General features: G+C 40.8%; 1 protein-coding gene across 1 annotated transcript in view; it reads right to left on the bottom strand.

The window, feature by feature from the left end:
* The window catches only part of LOC118423552 (proto-oncogene tyrosine-protein kinase ROS-like), a gene marked incomplete in the record, with an annotated part of 94,796 nt that overhangs the window by 34,778 nt on the left and 37,758 nt on the right, over positions 1 to 22,260 (bottom strand). Inside the window, 23 exon segments of the mRNA XM_035831746.1 lie at positions 3,932 to 4,102; positions 4,925 to 5,244; positions 5,529 to 5,707; positions 5,993 to 6,201; positions 6,682 to 6,745; positions 7,506 to 7,768; positions 8,059 to 8,188; positions 8,811 to 8,983; positions 9,456 to 9,619; positions 9,973 to 10,026; positions 10,932 to 11,218; positions 11,635 to 11,813; positions 12,110 to 12,217; positions 12,601 to 12,816; positions 13,367 to 13,899; positions 14,194 to 14,296; positions 14,704 to 14,874; positions 15,584 to 15,727; positions 16,118 to 16,420; positions 17,187 to 17,325; positions 18,686 to 18,852; positions 20,074 to 20,167; positions 20,479 to 20,538. Coding sequence (XP_035687639.1) covers positions 3,932 to 4,102; positions 4,925 to 5,244; positions 5,529 to 5,707; positions 5,993 to 6,201; positions 6,682 to 6,745; positions 7,506 to 7,768; positions 8,059 to 8,188; positions 8,811 to 8,983; positions 9,456 to 9,619; positions 9,973 to 10,026; positions 10,932 to 11,218; positions 11,635 to 11,813; positions 12,110 to 12,217; positions 12,601 to 12,816; positions 13,367 to 13,899; positions 14,194 to 14,296; positions 14,704 to 14,874; positions 15,584 to 15,727; positions 16,118 to 16,420; positions 17,187 to 17,325; positions 18,686 to 18,852; positions 20,074 to 20,167; positions 20,479 to 20,538 — 4,231 coding nt within the window.

Genomic DNA, 22,260 nt, shown 5'->3' with positions numbered 1-22,260 from the left:
ATTGGTCAAAATCCAAGATGGCAGCCCATGTCATATGCGAAATCGTAAAATAGGTTATTATCACTCAAATTTTGCCACTATATTGTAGTTTTTACTATATACATTCCTAGGGATATTTGTAGTCCGATCTTATTGCATTTTGGGGTTATATGTCAAAAATAATGCAATTTAAAACATTTAAGTTTGACGATCCAAGATGAGGTTTCTCAAAGAATAGCTAACTTGAAGATAGATTTCAAATTTGACACTAGTAGTGTCTGTACTATGCACATTTGTGAAATATGGCACATTACATGTGGTCATTTTTTTAAAAAATCTTGAAGTCTTTGCCATTGCCTACACCTTTTCCTGGTAGTATACAATAGATCTAGTTGCCATGTAAAATGTTATGTTTCCAATACATGTGTATAATTCACTTTTTCTGCTTTCAAAACAGCCTCAAACGACACTTTTGCACCCAAATTTCACATTGAGCCAAAATCTGAATATAACTTTTCCTGGAAAGGTGTACATGTTAGTTGCATCAAAAGTTTTTTTTTTACTTTGAACAATCAAATCCGCAATAAAATTGCTAGTAAGATAGTTAATTATGTAAATATATTATATAAATTACATCCCAGCCGTTACGGTACTGCCTTTTATGCTACTCTCACTGTCATTTGTGTGCCCTAACTCTTGTTGTGTACTAGTAACAGTGGATGAAAGGTCTTACTTGGAAAATGTTTGTACATTTCTAATTTGAAAGGAAAGTAATAGAGCCCAGCTTGCCCAAGCTTTGTTGGAATTTGTCATGTATAGTCCAGGGTCTCTACTTTGTCTTATATCCTAGTCACCCCCACCTTCTGTTCGTTTCTCCAGGGTTTGCCTTTACTCTGGGTCCTCTGCGTATATACGAGTTCACTCTTCTTTTTAAAACAACTCATTGTATTCTGTCTTTGGGTTTTCCTTCTCTGTCTGTCCATGCCTCTTTCTGCTTTCAGTAAACCATTTCCTCAGATATCACAACCTATATAATAATAATAAAGTTTATTGCAAATTCATGCCCATTGGGCTAATTGCAAGAAAAGAATGACTAATTACATGAGATGAATAAATGTGGTCTGAATACATGTAGATAAACTAAATTCTAACATACACATATTAAGTGGATGAATATACATACGATAAATAATACATATATATATACTGTCTGCAGTTTTGTAGGTAGTTGGAAGTATTTAGATGGAGGAAATACCTTACCGACATCAAACAATTTAGAGTTAGATCTATTTTTGGCATTAGTTGTGATTCAGATTTACTTCTATGTTGTAACTGAAAGTAATTATTACGTACACTCTTTGATTTCTCTACCACTGTCACTCTCCCTATTCATTTAAAATGTATGTTATCAATCTGCTGCAATGGTAATGTAGCTAATGCCCTAGTGCCCCGTTGTTATTTTTCAGGGAGAAAAAATTCAACTTTGCTAATAAGCCCCCTTTCCACTAGACGGCGATTGCGCTGAGCTCTCACTGCGTCCTAACGGATTTGTTTCCATCGATTTCATACTGGGTATATCATACAGAATGTAAAAGTGTTACTGAAAAGACAACAAAACACACATTTTGCCCCCTCCCCTCACTAAATCCGAACGGCTTGGTCTACGATCACCAAATTTGCAGGGATTATGTATTTATAAGTCTTAATCACTTCTTTAATTCTGGTGTCTTGACAACACCGTCTGTCTCTACTTCTATGAAGTAATATGGGGTAATTATGACGCCATTAAGATGATGTTATGGGCGATAACCATCTAAACCGGCACTTCCCATTACATTATGGTATCCTAAAGGTATCAAACAAAAAGTTAGCAAATATGGGTGTCTAACTTATACGTCTGCTAAGGTAGGTAAGACTTTTGTTGTCAATGGCATCCGAATTGATATTAATGCCTTGTCAGAAAATGAAGTCAAATCTATTTTTTAGCTATCCTTTGAGAACCCTCATCTTGGATCGTCAATACATTATTTTCGACATGTAACCCAAAAATACAATAAGAACGGACTACAAATTACCATTGGAATGTATTTGGTAAAAACTACAAAGTAGTGGCAAAATTCGAGTGATAATAACCTATTTTACCATTTTCGCTTATGACATGGGCTGCCATCTTGGATTTTGACCAGTTACGTCATCAAATTAGCATAAATTATGAATATTTAATCATGAATGCTACATTATGTTATATAAGATGTTAATGCCATAGGAAACAAAAGTGTTTACCAAGAAAATTATTAAACCGCACGTTCAAGCGGAAAGTAGAGAATTTCGTAAAATATGCCTGTCATCAACCGGTTGCCATGGCAACAAAAAATATCATAAATTTAATTTATTCTCTTAAACTTGTTGCCAAGTAAATTTTAGCAAAAGTTAACAAGTTTGGTAGTCCTAGCACACGTCGTTCGGCAGTTATATGACGGCAAGCATTCCTCTAAATCACCATATGGCTGTACCCTATTGCACATAATGCAAAATTGTTTTTTGGGTGGGGTGGGGGGTTTATTTCATGCTAGATCCCAATTTTTGTGCACAATGTCTGTCAAATGACCCAATAAATCACCCCTGAAGTGGGCGTGATCATATTTCAAAATTTCGATTTTTGACCCATTTAAAGACCCCCCCTAACTAGTACAGATTGCAATCAGTATCTCTCCTAGGAGAAACTCCGATAAAAACTCAAATGATGCTAATGATTTCATTTAGTTATAAAGTTGTGAACAGATGCCAGACGTATGACATGTTGTGAAATATACTCAATAGGTGTGAAATTGTGAGTAATATCTTGAAACTCTGCTTGATATTTTGACACCTGTTTGACTACTTTACAGTTGTTATTGTTCCTCCAAAGCCGTGAAATTTGCATACCGACACATTGTTTGATCACCTGTTGGTGTCGTTCACATATTATAAGATTTTTGCCACTACTTAATCAGAAATTACATTATCAGAAATTACTTTATCAGAAAACCTGAAATTTACCATGAAAGTGATGCTATATAGTGTACCTTGAGTTAGGTTGCAGAAGTGCCCTAGTGTGGTAGTCTTCGGTGAAGTTAACATTGCAGAAGTGACACAAGTAGGCTTCAGTGTAGTTGGTAATGAGTTAGTAGGTTTCCATTAATACTAAATGAAATCATTGTTTACAAAAAAAAATATTGCTGTTTTCTACATCTTAGCATCATTTGAGTTTTGATCAGACTTTCTCCTAGGAGAGATCCCGATCGCAATCTGTACTAGTAGAATTGCCGATTGTCCTAGGACAGATCCTGATCGCAGTCTGTTTCCTATATCTTAGCATCATTTGAGTTTGGATTGGAGTTTCTCCTAGGAGAGATCCCGATCGCAATCTATACTAGTAGAATCGGCGATTGTACTAGTACAGATTGCAATCGGGATTTCTCCTAGGAGAAACTCCGATCACGATCTCTCCTAGGAGGATCGGCGATTCTACTGGATCGTGATCTCTACTGTGACATATACATCATTGACATCCACATAATAGTTTTTCAAATTGTTCAGGTACAGGACAGGACAGGTCGAGACCTGTACATGAACCTTTTTACCCATATATGTGCCTGTACCTGCACCTGTAACTGTATCTGATGTTACTACATTCAGGCACATAGCTCTAGGTGTAAACATTTCTGTGAAGGAGCTGGTGCTGCACACACAGCTCCAGCACACAGATAAAGGAGGCCTGGAAGACAGCTCCTCAGACACATGTGCTGAAAAGAGACCCTGGTCTATAGGCTAAAGGACGGAAGCTACATGGAATACTATACAAAACAGGAGTTTCTGGGCTGCCAAGAACCTTTGTGGACAGACTGCTCCTACTACTACAAAGGGATTGTGTGTGAAGATGGTTCGAAATAAGTGAAGTAAGAGAGCTCACCAGGATATGGCTGTAGACTAGGACTGTAGGACAGCACAGAGTTGGCCCCTGGGTTGTTTTGACATACTTTGTCTCGCCCAGAAGCCTTCTCCAGGCTACAGAGCCTGTTCTGGGCAGTGTTGGTCCAGTACACACGGGTGGTGTCCACGGTCAGGGAGTCACAGGGGAGCCCTACAGGGATGGAAGGTATAAAGTAGACATTTGTAAAGTGTGCATCTGCAATATGCAACCTCAGTGATGAGCCAGGATGATGGGGATACAAGCTTAGCCATGTTTGGGATTGTTTTTTCACTACAAAAGCGCCACCTACACCGGCTACATACAGCGATGAGAAGCAGAACTCCAGTTAGAAGCTATGATGAAGGTGTCTGAGAGACATCGAAATGTAAGCAATGTAAGTACCTACTGGTTGTGTAAAAACAATTCTCCTATATCCAATATACATGTAGTTTAAGACTTCCACTTTAAGTCTTATAGCTATTACCATCACTAGCTGGTTTACAATCAACAGAAACTCCTATAACCAGCATTCCACTCTTATAAACAGTTTCTTCCAGATCACTTCAATGTCACTGATGAAAAATGGTGGATGCTACATGTAGTTGAAACATCTGACCATTTTCAAAATCATATCCAGTTGCTTGTCAGTAACTGCTTTTTGGTATATCAGATACAGGTTTCCAGAGTTGATACAATACATTTAAGTTCGCGGGGATTTAATTTCGCGGTAGCGGGGAAAATGACTTTTCGCGGTGGATTTAATTTCGCGGTAACACCATCGACTGCAGTCTAATACCTTAATAGAAAAATGTTCGCGGCGGATTTAAGTTCGCGGTAAAGTGGTCGCCGCGAAAACCGCGAACATTAATCCACCGCGAACATTTCTGCATTTACAGTACTGTCTGTCCTTATAACTGTCAGTATCTGGCAACTTAATCTTCTCTCTGACTTCTCTGACAGTTTTATCAAATAAAACAATTCAACAGTACTTACCTGTGTCAGCTTCACCTGTCCCATTGTACACAACCCGACAGGTGCACCCCTGGGTATCTGCTGCCCAGATGACTGTCTCCTCACAGAAGTACACCTCAGGCCTGCCATCCCCTACCCCATCAATGGACAGGCCTGACCCTACAGTGATGTCCTGTGGGCAGGTACAAGTGGGTGATGCCACTGGGGCAGGAGAGGGGGTGTTGGCTTCCCTCTTGTTGCGCTGAGGTGAGCTGGGGAATAGTGGAGTTGGATTGGTCCCCTCTAAGTCTGAAGTCCAGATGTTGGTTCTGTTGTCGACTGTTGCTGTCCAGAAAAGTTTGCTTTCATGAAAGAGAAGATTAAAAAACTGTTTGGAAAAGAAGTAAAAAAGATAGGATATACAATGCAACGTTAGAGAAATCCTTTACCCCACAAGAAGTTCAAAAGGTATTTTGATGACAGCTCTTTTCAAAGGATTTAAAGAAAAATTTATTATTTTTATGTTCAGTAACGACTTTGTAGTATCCTCAACATGATGACCTTGAAATTTGGAACATGACTTTCCAATTCAAAGTAACCATCATCACCTGTTGCTATGGTGACAGTTACCATGGCTATGACTCACCTCTGCAGGGGATCAATCACTAACTCTCCAGTCTGGCCCAGCCCAGATGCCAGCAGGGCGGGGGTGGGGTCCTCCGACTCGAGTCTGTAACGGTACATCCCCCCTCCCTCCAGCCAGTACACCCCCCTCCCCACCCAGTCCACTGCCAGGGTCGTGGGAGCAGAGTCCAGCTGGGCAAGCTGGACAAAGGAAAAAAATCCCCAAAGGGTAGATGATAAAAAAAGTGTTACAAATGTGGAAACAGTTATGTTTTTATAAATGGACTGATATTCAGCCCTATATTTTTCTGCCCACAAATACTGTTATTCATTTTTGCAAGGATTTAAGTGGAAACAGTGCATCACAATCGGAAATGTTGTATCAGGGATCTCTAGAAACATTTTTTCAGGGATGGGTCATGTATATGTGACATGGCGGAGTTATGACAGTAGACATGAAATACAAGTTGAAACTGTGAACCAAACCTGTTTCAAGTTTGTCCCATCTCTGTGTACAGACATGAGCCAGTTGGTTCTCCCATCCACAAACAGGATGGTATCTTCCTGGCCCAGGTAACCCATGGCGACGGGGTCAACGTCCTCCTGGGTCAGTCCTGTCTCCTGATTGGTGTCCATGTCGGCCAATGAGAGCCCAGAATCACCAATGACAAGAAGCTGGGGTGGTGGTGTCACAACTGTGCAGAGACGAGGGAAAACATTTCATGTATTGATACTTCTTACATTGGCAAAAAATCAGAAAGGCTTGATTGTTTGCAGGGAAAAAAGGCCCTGCAATCCTGTTGCAAAGCCCAAAATGTAAGTGCATTGTAAGTTACTGACATTGTAAGAAACTAACAAAACATGACAAAATGAGCTGATTTTTTCAGAGTCCTTTATGAAATTTGGGCTAACTCTAGGATAAAAGAATGAAACACTCCTATCAAGAGCAGTTGGGGCGACCTCAATGCATGGCTACACTGTACATATGTGAGGCATAGAGAAGCCACATTGCACTACTCGCTAACCAAAAAGACTTGTTATGGTTTGACAGAGGTCAACTGAAAAGAAAGATAGCACAATGTGGGATATCTTCTAAAGTAGAAAAACTTTTGCTGTTAGGCTTTAAGCCAAGAAATTCATCCGTGTCTTTGACTCTACTCCAAGGTGACCCTGACCTTGAGTGGTGGCGTTGACAGCCTCAGTTCTGGGCCCAACGCCAGCCGAGGTGAAGGCTTCCACCTGGAAGGAACAAGGAGAAAACAAACTTCTTAAAGATGTTTGGAGCCTCCCAAGCAAAATACAAGGGATGATATCAACATTCTTGACCCTGAGCACACAGGAATTACAATAATTCTAATGCACAGGATTGATGTGCTCAAAGGTAATGCTACAGATAATTTGAAGTAAAAAGATAGGCCAACATCTCTGATGTGTCGAGTTATGTCTGTCTGCAAAACTTGCTCATTCAACTAGCGTTTAGTCTGAGTGCTCATTTCAAGTATGTAACTTAACACAAAGGAGCTGATTAAATTCAAAATGGTAATGTCTTATCAAAAATGCACAGGCAAGTTAGTACTTCAGTGACCACCTTGGCAAAAGGAACTCTTTAGTTGTCCATAAGATTATTTTCCCCTTCGATCCAAACATTAAGAACCCTGTCCACAGTGGCCACCTGTCTACTGTAACCAATCCAGTGACTGATCAATATAAACAGGTTTTGGTATTGTCAACATTTAACGCTAGTTCACCTTTATCCGTGGGGTGACCTTTATTCGTTGTCTTTAAAAACAGCACATTTATGAGTATTAAATCTGTGGACTGTGGTTTCAAGTTTGCCATATTTTCAAAATGTTCCGATTTGAAACCACCGTCCGTTGACTTCATATACCTAAATACGTTTTTTACGTTCTTACAAACAACGAATATAGGTTACCCTCGGATAAAGGTGAACCAGCGTTACAGTCAGAAGTGATGGTAAGGTAAATTTGTTGAATCGTACCTGAAAAGAGTAAGTTGTCCCAGACTCTAGGTTCTCCAGAGTAAACTGAAAAGTGCTGTTGGATACAGTTGTCATAGCAACAGAATACCCGGCTGATGCATTCTGGGTGGAGGCATTCTGATAGAAGACGTTGTATCCCTGGATGAGTCCATTTTCCTGCTGAGGGGGTGACCAGCGGAACTGTGCAGTGTACGTGGTTTGTGTTGAGAGGGGGTCGGAGTTCTCAGAGATGAAAACCCTGGGTCTGACAGGAACTGATGGCACTGTAAATAATGACAAAAAATTACAAATATTGTTATTGTTTCAATTTTTTCCAATTTTGAATGATAGCATGTTTTTTAAAGATTGTCTGTGACCATAGGATTTTTCATTGCATGAAATATAAATGTAAATATATCTTTTAATGTAATATCTTGATTTTGAATCCATTTTTATCTAAAATCTATTCAACATATGATTGTCTTTGATTTTCTTTCATAATTCTCTTTCTTTTAGCCAAGTGTCTGTCTATTATGTCTCTCCCTCAAAATCTGCAGAATGGACCAGTCCTCACCTGACTCTGGTGACCTGAGATGAACTGTGACCTGACCTGCTGACCCCCAGTAGGTGAAAGGTAACACGGTCAGGACCAGAGGTGTGTAGGGTGGGGCATCTCCGATGGTGTAATGGGTGTCGCTTGTAACCTAGCAACCACGAAACAACAACTGTAGTTACACATGGGTGTAAACATACTAGAAGTAGAAACTTATCAAAGAAAGTACAACTAACTTTTGCTTCAAATTTATCATACCATTAAACTTATCTGGAACTTTCCAGTAATTGCACTGAAGTATTTACTATACCTGTACGACAAACACACATGTCAAAGTATAGGAAAATGAAATCTCAATTTGATTTCTTGGATCAAAAAAAAGGATCAAAGTTCTTGACAGATTAAAAAAAAAGTCATGATATCAGATTGGAATATCAACAAAAAAACCATTTGGTACAGACTGTTTCGGGGAGTAAATTTTGCATAAGGACGTCCAGAAACAAAGGAATTACTGTGAATGCAGAAATGTTCGCGGTGGATTAATATTTGCGGTTTTCGCGGCGACCACTTCACCGCAAACTTAAATCCACCGCGAACATTTTCCATTAAGGTATTAGACTGCAGTTGATGGTGTTACCGCAAACTTAAATCCACCTCCAAAAGTCATTTTTTCCGCTACCGCGAAATTAAATCCCCGCAAACTTAAATGCATTTACAGTATATTTGTAAGGCCTTAGCACAACTCTAAGCACCAACATTGCTGTTTGACGTACCCTTGCATACTGCCTGTTCCCATAATGCAGCGTGACGTCGTAGAGTGTTGTTCCGTACTCCACGCCCCGAGCGGCAGCCCAGGTGATGTTGAAGCCATCCCACGAGCCCGCCACTGTGATCTCCAAGGGGTGAACGGCCTCTGGGACAACGCTGGGGGTGGAGTTGTACCCCACTGTTGAATAGGAAGTATTCGATTTGAATTTAGGATCAGTTTTGTCTCTATAGTAAGTCAGAGTAATACTAAGATGTTGGTATGAAGGATAAAAACTATCATCGGTTTTGTCTCTATGATAAGTCATAGTAACACTAAGATGTTTGTATGAAGGATAAAAACTATCATAATTTTCACCATTGCTGCATCCAAATTTTGCACATTGTCTTTACTCTCTTGCGATAGCCGAACAGAAAGAGTTCTCCAACTTAAAATCCTAGTAAGGCTTTATCACTTACATGTACATGCACTTATGGATAACTGAAGGCAAATTTCATTTCAGGGTCTTTGCTTGAAAAAGAAATTAATACTGTACGATGGATGGACATATATATCGTTTTGTAAACACATGACTTAATCTTTAAAATCTGTTCTTTACTCTCTGTCAACAAGACATAATGTTACACTATTTATTACCAAAAATGTCACAGACCTGGTAGGGGCTGTAGGGAAGGTTGGACCACAGTGAATGTGGTAAGTTTGTTTGTTGCCATGGGGACGGTCGCAACATCAGAACTGTTGACGTCTCGGACAGCGATTTTCGTGTCAGAGTCCAGCCAGAAGAGTTTGCCATTGTAGAAGTGAAGAATGTGATTCCTGTTGTAACAGAAATTAGCTGATATGTAGCAGAAATGTTCGTGGTTGTTTTATGTTCACAGTGAAAATTTTTCCATTAAAGTGTGAGACTTCAGTCTATGGCACTACCGCAAACTTAAAACCAACGTGAACCCTCCCACTACCGCAAATTAAAGTAAATCCCTGCGAACATAAATGCATTTTACAGTCACAAGCTTCTTAACATATAACCCATGTCTTTTAAGTGTCAAAATTTCCGTGGACAGAAGTGATAGTTCTATACATGATAGAACAATATTGTAGCAGAACTACATGTACAGCAGGCAAGTATCTGGTATTGATACAAGACCTGGACAACTTAGCATGATACTCACACAGTGTAAGAATTGACTGATACCAGTGACTGCACTGTGCTGGATACCACATTTCTGCACAGAATAAAAGAAGGTACACATTAGTAATGAGTTGATCAATCTAAGAACATACAGTTGTGTACAATCATGTAGAAACTAAGTAATCTTTGATAAGAAATCTCAACTTTAACTACATCATAAAATACTAAAATAAAGCATAACTTGAGATGCCAATGATTTTGAAAACTGTTAAAAAAACTAACAAATACTACCTGGTACAAGTCTACCATGTCCAGCCCACTAAATAGCTACAAATGTAACTCATTAACTCAGTCAGTAAACTAGTTAATTAATTAACTTACCCATCAGCAGTGTTGCTAGCTTGGTACAAATCCAGCATGTCTAGCCTAGTTAACTAGCTAACTCATTAAGTCACCCTTTTAATTAGCTAACTCATTAAGTCACCCCCCAGCAGTGCTGCTAGCCCGACACAAGTCATGCATGTCCAGCCCACTAACTCGCTAACTTATTAACTTACCCTTTAACTAGCTAACTCAATAACTCACCCATCAGCAGTGCTGCTCCACTAACTAGTTAATTCATTAACTTACACATCAGCAGTGCTTCTAGCCTGGTACAAGGCAGTGCTTCTAGCACTTAATATATTTACTCACCCATTTAGATAGCTAATGCATAAACCCATCAATCAGCAGTGCTACTAGCCTGGTACAAGTCCAACTTGTCCAGTCCACTAGCTAGCTAACCCATTTAATCAACAATTAACTAGCTTACTCATTTACTCACCCCTCTACAGTGCTGCTAGCCTGGTACAAGTCCAGCATGTCCAGCCCACTAACAAGCTAACTCATTAACTCACTCAGTAAACTAGTTAATTCATTAACTTACCCATCAGCAGTGTTGCTAGCTTGGTACAAATCCAGCATGTCTAGTCTAGTTAACTAGCTAACTCATTAACTCACCCATCAGCAGTGCTGCTAGCCTGGTACAGATCCAGCATGTCCAGCCCACTAACTAGCCAGTACATCATCTCGCCACGGGTGTCCAGTGTGATCCCAGCCAGCTGCCTGCCTGAGAAGTTCTCCACCCTCCAGTATGTGGTCCTGTCCTGTCCGTTCAGACGGGCACGTTCTACGCTGTGCGCGGACGTCCAGAACAGGTGACCTGAGAGGGAGTCGATCTCCAGGTCCTGTACAGAGGCACTCATCACTTGTTCCACGGAGTCTCCGTTCAGCTGGGACCTGTAGATCTGAACAGAGGAACAACGTATTAAGTTATTCACAGAGGCTAGTTTGTTTGTCCCTTTGTCTATTCAAGAGTTCTCACTTGTATGCAGGATTCAATGAGCTCAGATAAGATAGAACAAAGATACAGTTTAAATGATTTAAGGCTAATAAATCTCTGAACATAGAGTGGTATCTTGACACAATGGAAGTGGTAGCAATAGTATCCATATTTGATTATACTGCTGCAGGAGTCCCTGATACAGGGGTGGACAGCAGTTGGCTCATCTTCAAACTTTGCTTTAGTTCTGTCCAGCTGGCTCACACTTTTAAGCCCTTCCTGAGACACTCCAACCAAGATTTCCTAGATCTACCATGATGACGGTGTTTCTTTTTTGGAAACCAATTAACTGGCAACTGCAAATGATTTCCCATAACATACCCTGTGCTGTGCAGAGTTTGCCCAGTACAGCTTCCTGCCGATCCAGTCTACAGCAACTGCACGCGCACTGGTCACCCAGGGGAGGGGAGACACTTCCTGGACTTCTCCCGAGATGTTCCAATAAGCAACATCACCCCCACTGGTGACATAGTACAGGTTGGTGTCCATCCAAGCAAGATCTGTCAGAGACATGAAAACAAAAATGTAATGTGTTGCCATAACTGCATATTGAAATCATAAGAAGGAATACTGCCTATGTTAAAAAAAAAAACACTTGAAAATGAGAGAGGGTTTGAAAGTTAGGAGAATCTGGTATGATTCTAAGATACTATACCTGTACAATTATGGCAAACTTAAAATACAGCATAGACACATAGACAGAAGCATGACCTTTTAACTGGTATCAAAAAGTTTACTGTGTGGTTAAAAGCAAGTTTATAATGCTTTTCATTGGGAAGATTTTGCGGACACTTACCTGCAGCATCTGTGATGTTGGGCTGAACAGTCTGGACGGATGAACCATCGATGTTGGACCGTACCACTCCCTCAGGGGTGACCAGCATCAGACTTGGGGCAGTGGATACTACAGGCAGACAAACACAATGATTTCAAACAGTGTGCTTTTGCATGCAAAAACTGTAAGTAACTGAAAGGCAAATTGACAAATGAACATTGCCTAGGCAAGAAAGAAGATTTACTCTGTCCTTGGTGCTGAACACGCTGTCCATGGAACTGAACAACATATTGCCCATAGTACTAGCTACATTGTCCTTGGTACTGACATACACCATCCGTACATGTACACTGGTCATTGGTATTAAATACACTGTCCTTGGTACTGACTGTACTATCCACAGCATTTACCACATAGATCGTAGTACTGATACCATCCAATGTAACTGCAATTCCAATAATACAAAATACTAATCAAACACATTCAAAACTAGTTTAGAGTGACAAACGTACCATGTGAGTACACTTTCCCCACAAAGGTGCTGCTCCATGGCCCCTGGCCTCCCTGTGAGTAAGCCCTGACAGAGAAGCTGTACTGTGTTCCCTTCTCCAGCCCCTGTAGTGTGTAGTTGTGTGCTGTGATGTCAGATACTCTGGTGGAGTTTTCATCCTGGTTGTCCAGGTTCTGAACTTCAAGTTCATACAGCCAGTCTGCCCAGGCTCCCTTACCTAGAAAGAGAATATGTTGTTATGTTTCAAACCATATCATGCTTTCCTACAAATGAGGACAAAGAAGCAACGAAAACAACAATCTGAGAATAGTTTCATCAGGTTGGTAGAATATAGGATATAGGAGAATTCTTTTTACACAACCAGTAGGTACTTACACAGAAACAACAATGTAGTTAAACAAGGCTGAACATGATGACCATAGCATTGAACAGTAGATTTGGATTAAGTAAAGTCTACTTAAAATGTGAAACTTTTGATTTGGCACCAATTATATTGGTTCTTTAAAAGCAGTTTGGTGGTAAAAAAATTCTACAATTGGATTGTGGCGTCAGGTCAAAAAGACTTCATTTCACAGCTTAACCTTTTCCCTATTGCCTAAATCACAAATTAAACCATTACAAATTTAAATATAGTGCAAAACACAAATCTAAAAAGGGTGCTAATCCTCTATAGAAGCTTGATGATTAAAAAAGCAAACTGAAACCATCCTTACACTTCAATCTCTATGTTTTTAAGAAGCAGTGTCAGGCGAAGGTGCAGCACTCACCAAATGTGCCGAGTTGTTCTGGTTCAGACCAGCTCAGAAAAACAGACTCATCTCCAAACAGCACTGTAAACTTTTGCGGAGGGTTGGCTGGAACTGGTATGGGTTGCATCGATGGATGGTACATCTCCAGACCTACAAAAGGCTCTGCAAAGAACTCAAAGTTGAAGGTGAACTGGTTGTGAAAGAACTGTCCCGTATTCGGGTTCAGCTCTTCTCTATAAACCTGGTCGTTCCCGCGAGTCCAGAAGAAGCTCTCCTCGAAATGCGTCAGGCTCTTGACGTCGGCGAGCTGAGGGCTCACGGTGTTGGCGTGGAAGTCTTCGCGGTCGCTGCCATCGATGAAGGTAGAGAGCATGACGTTCATCTGTTTGTCCGGGAAGAAGAGACGGAGGGAGGAGTAGCTGATGGTGACGGCTTGGAGGTGGTCTTGCTCTGCGATGAGCTGGGTGGTGTTGGTGGCGTTGATGCCAACATGTGCGAGGTCCATTCTGTACAGCCCCCCTCCCACACCGGCCTGGGTCCAGTACAGGAACCTAAAAGTACACAGGTGCCGACAATGTTATCAATGCAATGTTATCACTGCTTTTTCAATTTTCTTGCTCAAATCCTCCTACAGACCACTTTTCATTGAGGTTATGAGGAAGAGGGTAAGGGTCAGGTAACAAAGAAAATACAGATTACACGAAGGCATGTTCCAAAATAAGTAATAAAATCTGAAGAAACATATCCATAAGATTTTGAAAATATATCCAGTTGCTTCAAGAAATATAATCTTGGATGCCTTAGAATCTTAGAAACATAGTATTACATGCTATGGTGATACCCACCCATGATAGGGGTTGACCAGCAGCTCCCCTGGTGATTGAGAGAGGTACTGCAGCACCACCTCCTGTCGGCTTCCATCCAGGGAACATCTCATCATGTCTCTGCCTGATGATAGATACATATACAAATACCATCACCGTTACAACTACAATTTAGTATCAGTACACTGCATTCTTCACAACACATTCTTCACCCTGAAGCAATCAACATCTAACTGCAGTGCAAACTAGAACTGGTCAGCTGCAGTATTGCCCTGAGAAAGGTGACAGACAGAGCACTGAAATGATGGGAAGGTACTATCTCTACAGTTGTGTACAAAAGAACATGTTTCAATGTAACCTATTGCAAATTCATGACACTGTGAATATGCCTTTCCAGTATTTTGATACTGTTGTAATGCAGAATTGTTTTGAAGTGCGACCTTAACATGCAGTGAAAGCCTCCCTCCCACTTCTAAAGCAAAATTAAGTTCCCTCAGAAATAACTGATTTTACAGTATTCGTAAATCTTACCTGACACATAGTACAGCCTGTCATGTAACCAGTCCACAGACAGGTATGACAGTTGATGGACACCTGTCAGGATGACGTCTGTGTCACTGGAGTTCACCATGGAGACACGCCCCACTGTACCTGCCGTGTCGCTGTAGTACACCTGTTGTCTTCTCACATGGAAGGCCACACCTGGCACAGGTGAAACAGGCATTGTTGGATATAATGTCCACCTAGGCCAATATATATATAATGCTATGCAAAAGAGAAGTAGTGCTTTAAAAATGTGAAATACACTATGCCGCCATATTTTCTATCATGTTAGACTAGTATACTGATGTAAGTAGTTTGTAGTTGTTAGTTATACGTAATTTGCCATACATTGTACCTGTTACAATCGTTGTGCAATAAACTTCACTTGACTTGACTATCTATAATCAGGTTAAAGCTCTGTATTATATAAGTAGTACACAATGCAGGTTTTTTTTTTAGGAAAAAATCAGGATACCATTATCAGAGGGAACTTTGCAATGGAGCAGAGCAATGGTGTGGAAGGTGTGAGGTTTTCCCCCTTCCGCGGTATAGAGTTTTAGTGAATTTTATGTTAAAATGGGGAATTCTAATGCTTCCTGAGGGACAATCTGATGACCTCCTGTATATCCATTTACGAAAACTTACTGTCATGTCTATAAGGAGAAAAATGATTTTCCCATAAAATTCTCCCTGCTAAAGTAGAAAGACCAATTGTAACTGAGTTTGCCAACGTACAACTGTAGCAACAGACACGGCATTGGTGTCTTAAATGCTTCACCCACCCCCCACCCCAAGATATGCATTTAGCTCATTGTCAGTACGAAGGACTAAAAATGAGCTGGAACAAAACATGGACCATGATGTTTACCTATAATGCTGACGCTATCGTTGGCGGACTCAAACAATATGTCGTCCTCAGTTTCGGACCAGTAGTCGTTTCCCCCGTCCAGTTCCACTCTCAGGATGTGGTGGTTACTTCCCATCAGGAGGACTGGGTAGAGCGAGTTATCCTCTGCAGACATACAACAAGTTTTACTTTGAAAAAAAGTCTCTCTTTCTACATTAAACAACATGTGTGCACAGTCATATATGCATATACATGTACACACACACACACACATACAATGTACATACACACAAACACACACACATACAATGTACACACAAACACACACACACACACAAACACATAGATAGGCAAGTCATAGGCGCATCCTAAACAACATTGCTTTGTAGTAAGTGTCTTTATATTATCCACAGCAGCAGCCCCATCCCTTCACACACACACACACACACACACACACACACACACACACACACAAACACACACACACACTTTCTCTCTCTTCCTCTCTCTCTCTCTCACAGACAAACTCCCATTGGTTGAGATACATGTAATTACCAGGGTTGGTAGCCAGTGTGGTTATATTTCCCACAGCGGCAGGCCCCAGTCCATCACTATTCTGCGCCCGCACCGCTACGCTGTATGTCGTGTTAGGCCGAACGCTGACCGAGAACTGGAAGTACAGCTGGCTCGCCGGCACGTCCTTGAAGACGGGAACCTCCGAGGTCTGGTCCAGGTTGGTCAGGACGAGGTTGTAGACGAGGAGCGGGCGGTTAGGGAACTGCGGCGGGTTCCAGGCGACGTAAACGGAGCGCGTGGTCGGGCTGGTGAGCTGGGTGATGATTGGTGGACTGGAGGGGACTGGAAAAGAGATGAATCACCCCTCTATAAAATCAAAGTCAATGCACAAAAATTCTTTCCTTGGCAAACTTATATCAAATGTGTCTATCAATTGTCTTCTCAATAACTATGTTTAATTGCAAAGTGCTTTTTGAAAGCCATACTTATGACAAAGTACTGAAGTTCTATGTACAGCTTTTATGAATGTTTCAGATTCAGTCATTTGCCTAGTAATTGGAGAGAAAATAGGCCTCCATAAAACACTTAACAATGCCTATTCATAGCTAAGCTCTATCTACAGGAAGGGGATGTATAAGTATCCAGGGCAATGACCCTAATTGACGCAGGCGCAGAAGGCCCAAAACGAGTCCATGCAGTATTTTAGCCTAATTTCGACTTTTAGCAGGAAAATGTTAGAAAATTTCATATTGGTGAGACAGTGTAGGGTGCAGACGTTCAGATTAGGCAAAAAAACAAGGTTTTGGTTGATTTTTTTAGCCTGACCTGACCCCTTATTTGAAGTGGTCAGTCCCTAACTTGAGGTCACGTGATGCCAAGATGGCGGCAAACACGAAAAATTCGGGACCTTCCACTGGCCAGAAAGTTTAAATATTACACTTTTGGCCACTTGAGATAGCGGGCTGCTGTTTGGGGTGAGTTCTCATGACCTGGAATGTTCACGGATGAGATTATGACACCCTGAACTTGCTAACTTTTACATTATGGCCTATGCAGATTTCTATTAGTGGTAACTGCTCTCCACTGAAAGTTATCATCATTAGTTTACCTCCAAAAGGCAGGGTCTGTATGACATCGCTCTGCGGAGATGCAATGAACTCCTCGGAGGTGATGAGCCACAGGACTCGGAACCTGTAAGCTGTGTAGGCGTGGAGACCTGACACTGTAATGTTGGGGTCCTGAAGGGGCTGGGGAAGGATAAAAAGATCACTCAACATGTCATAGTTATCTATGCTCCACAATGTTAATGAAAGGACTAGACAACTTTTTCAAGTTTATGCAGAGTCCTCCCCAGAGGATGGAATAACGGAGGCTATACTCCTAGTCCAGCTCCACTATACTATTTTTGAAATTTAGTGTGTTTCTTGGTAAGTTTTGCTAAAATTAATGAAAATTCACAAATTTTTGTGCCAAGTGGCATCACTTTTCCAGTTGGCATTGTCTGCGTTTCTCGGTAAGTTTTGCAAAAATTAATGAAAATTCACAAATATTTGTGCCAAGTGGCATCACTTTTCCAGTTGACATTGTCTTCAAAAACTTGTGAATGGGCGATGATCAAAACAATGGTCATTTTGCCATTTCACAACAAAGGAATCACTACAATACTAGTATATTATACTTGTGGTATTTGACACCCTCTGTCATTGCAAAATGAACCCATTTTCATGAAACCGCAGCGCATTGCTTCGGATTATTTTTGCTAGCCCCTCCACTATACTAAAAAATTCTGGGGAGAACCCTGTTTATGGATACATCTGTTTGTCAAAGACCTGTAACACAAAATGATAACTGAAATAAAACATTGCATTTGTCTTTTGGAAGGGACGTAAAATGAGGGTCACATGTTCGAGGAGGTGACTCGAGCACGCAAAACAGTCTCAGTACTCAGATTGGGCACATACTGGCTGCAATGATACAACAAGGTGAATGAATTTATGCATACTCAACAATGCCATTCAAGTTGGCAATGTGTAAAATTAGCAATGTAACGGTAGACTTGGCTATTATACATGCAGGTCTGTTCACAAGATTCTGTAACATTTCTATTACCAAAATATATGAAGGATTGTCAATGTAGGTTAGACATCCAGGTAATAAGATACGCCAAAAATAGTTACTCAAGCAACTGGATATGGTTTTGAAACGGTCAGACGTTTCGGATAGAATCCACTATCCTTCGTCAGTGACACTGAAGAGATCTGGAAGAAACAGGTCTTTTATACTCTAACTATGACTCTAACTATACTATAACTGTGTCTTAGCCTTGATATCCTTTGAAATCCAAATTGTCTTCAGCTAGACTTTGGCTTAGCTTTGTTTTCTTTGGAATCCAAAATGTCTTCAGTAAGAATTGTCTTACAACCTTTCATATTGGACATCTGAAATTGTCTTCATTCATATTTAGAGTATAAAAGACCTGTTTCTTCCAGATCTCTTCAGTGTCACTGACGAAGGATAGTGGATTCTATCCGAAACGTCTGACCGTTTCAAAACCATATCCAGTTGCTTGAGTAACTATTTTTGGCGTATGAAGGATTGGATTCTTACTTGTGACGGTAGGTAAAATCTCCAGTCTGAATTGCCATTGTTAAATCTCCACTGCACCAGGTAGGTAACGAGGCTGCTGTTCGCCTCCTCCCACCGTAACACTACGGAGTCATGGGACACGAGGGCACTGCTGGGGGTGTGGGGTGGGGAGGGGGAGTTCAGGTCAGCTGGAATAAAAAATTAAAAAATACAGTGAGACCCACTATTAAACATTTTCACACACATTGTAATTCTATAATAATAATAATAATAATATAATATCGGGTGTATTTTGCAGCCAATAGGTACCCAAAGTGAGGGTAATGAGGCTGTTTAATGTGGTCGAGGCACCTCCTCGAGCACGGGACCCCGTTTTACGTCCCTCCCGGAAGACGATTTCGTGGAAAGCTTCGTGAGGCTACAGCAATCCGGACGTCCTTGGTTGGTCCCCCATCCAAGCACTGTCCGGACCGCGCGTTGCTTAACAAGTATCAAAATCATTATACTTTCGTCAGTTTAAGCTATGACTAGAACTGGAGAAGTTAGAGTATATCAATGCAAGCAGCATTTTGCTTTGGACATACATGTACAAGAAGTCTTCATTCAATGTGTTACATTATGGTCTCTATTACAGTACAGTCAAGCCTATCATGACCACCTCCACCTGATCAATATGACAATTTTTGCTGGTCACGTAGTGTACAGGAAGATAATGTTTCCCTTTGACAAACACATTAAGAATCCTGTCTATAGTGAACACCTGTCCACATAGGCACGATCTACACACAGTTTTTCCCGATATCGGCGAGCCTACAACCTCTCGCCGACAGCTTTTTTCATCGTCTAGATACTATAACTACTATATAGCCATTACGATATCGGGAAAATTTCTCCCGAAAGGTCCGGACCATTCATAAGACACCTTACCGATAGCTTAGCAGGGGTCCCCGACAGCTTCGCGCGCATGTAGATGCTTCCCGACTTTGGGAAGGCTCATTAGCATATAACGCCATTTGGAAAATCGCGCTATATGTTTATGACTGCAAGCGCCATGGGTGTCCGGACCCCTACGTTCTAGATCCCTCCCGACATCTCCACAGATATCGATAAAAACTGTGTGTAGATTGGGCCTTAGACTAGATTAATTGGTCCCCTGAGAGGGTACCTGTCTTCATTTGTTGATGACCCCTAGAGACTTGCAATAAAAGTGCAGCATTGTGACACTGGTGGGCAAATGCACACTGTAACAGCCTCTGACTTGTACTTGTTAGCTGACACCTCTGTGCTAGCATCTTCACTTCCTTATGTCAACTCAAACATTCAAGTTATAAGTAAATAACATTCTAGTTACCAGGGTAAAGACACAACAAGCTTGCTGACCACTTACCACAGATTGAAGTTACTCTTACCTTTTATTCTTTCAACATAGACATCTTGTGCAAATGTGCATCCGGTAGAACAAGGTGCTACTTTCACTGTGGAGTTGGCTGTAAAACTTTCATTCTAGAGAAAAAAGCAATAATGGCTTAGAAGCAATAATGGCTCTAATTATGTGAGAACAATGACACTGGGAGATGGTTACTCTAACTGTCAAATAGTGCATAAATATTGAATTAAAAATGTATCACGGTGCTTGGATGTACAAGTAGGTACTGGTAATTTTCCTTGTACAAAATTTAGAAGTTAAACTCGTGTAAAAATTTAACTATGACATATCAGAAACTGTTGAAATAGCAATCATTATGGTATCTAATTTGAACGTTAATGAATTTAAACCTAAAATCTTTGTACGAATTCATGTAATTTGCACTTACACATGCTCTTGTGCAGTCTGCTAGAGATGTGTTTGTCCAGGAATCACATCCTGCCTTGCACTATGGGGAGAAAATAAAGAGGGTTACAAGAAATATATATGATCACAATTATCAATTGCTTCTTGGATGAAGAAAAGTACATGTAACGCCAGTTCACCTTTATTCGTTGAGTTACCTATATCCGTTGTTTTTAAAAACAGGGTATTTGGGGATATCACTTCGACGGACGTTAATTTCAAATTGCAATATTTTCAGGATATTGCAGTTTAAAACTATCACCTGTCGACTTGATGTGCCTATGTACCCTGCATTTAAAAGCAACGGATATAGGCTACCCAACGAATAAAGGTGAATTAGTGTTAATGACCAGCCTGAAGAAAAGGAAATAATTGTTGACAAAACAGCACACATTTATATCACAGTTTTCAGATGACTGGGTGGCTGAAAGAGGGAACACCATGCAAGTCTTGGGTGTTGGAGTGATAATTTGTAATTGAACGAACTTGCACTTGCACAAGATTGTACAGGTATGTGAGTAACAATTTTCCTTAAATATGGAATTGGTTTCTTAATTATTTCATGTCGAAAAGTTTTTTAATCGTTTTTGCCTAGGGTTACCCATCTCAGCGTAACATTGCAAAATACATTGCATACTACATACAGAATTGATTATATATTTACATCTGTAGACTATGGGAACAGTAGTCAAAACATGCGCCTTAAAAGTGACCTAAGTGTACTTGAATATAATATCTCCAAGACTCCAACTCATTAGCCTGGCTACTGACCCTTCCCCTGTTATCAGTGTTGAACCCAGTCTGCCCACAGGCAGGGAAATGAAACTAAAACACAACCAGGGTCAGATTTCACAATCCTGTCCTAGCCTGTCAGCACAGGCTTTAATCAAACCTAAAGTGTCATGGTCAAACGGCGCAATGGCCTGATAGGGTACATGGAGTGTTGTTGCCTTGCACTTGGTAGGTCTAGGCTGCAAACCCTGGCAGGAGCAAACCAACGTCTTGAAAAATGGCACACACAATACTGCTTTCTCTTATTAGCAAGTCTCAAGTGTCTCATACATACATGTACATGTTTGTATAGACAATTGAAGTTAGCCTGAGTATCATCCTGATTAGAGTACTGGTGCTCCCATATCCTCCCTTCAGTCACACAGACAAGGATAGCAAGGGAGCCTCAGCCCAACTACTAGTACTACATGTAGTAGGATGATACTCTATGACAGCTATATGGAAGCTGCATCCAAAATGAGGGGGGGGGGGCTCGTTACTAAAACACAACCAGTAGATTTCTAGCGAGGACACGATCCCTTCACATGCAAAGTACCAATTACCACGTACTGGTCTAGTGGCACGCGAGGGACAGGGATGAATAGTTCACACCAATTATCTGTTGATTAACGATTTTTCGTCGACCCTTTTCTTTCAATAGTCTGCTAGTTATTTGGAGTCGAACGTTATATTTCCTAATGCAATAAAGCCACATTCTTACTTGTACTGAGTTAGAACTGCGTACCATGATTCTTTAATACGTTCAATTTTCGAAATACCGCTACAAGGTATGTAACTAGGATTGTCTGCAAGGTCTCTCTTTCATTTGTTTCCTTTTCACAGACGAGTTGCGAATACATGTTTGTAAACCACACCGCCAGATCTGTAATGTTTCACCAATAAACTACCATATATCACTCCAATATATTTCAATAAATACATACTGTAATAGCGCAAATAGATCAAGTACTCTCCAAGCAGAGGTCGAATCGCG

The sequence above is a fragment of the Branchiostoma floridae genome, chromosome 9 (genome assembly GCF_000003815.2).
Source record: "Branchiostoma floridae strain S238N-H82 chromosome 9, Bfl_VNyyK, whole genome shotgun sequence".
NCBI classification, from domain to species: domain Eukaryota; kingdom Metazoa; phylum Chordata; class Leptocardii; order Amphioxiformes; family Branchiostomatidae; genus Branchiostoma; species Branchiostoma floridae.
Note: the sequence above shows the minus strand (reverse complement) of the source record. Positions and strands in the feature narration are given on the sequence as shown.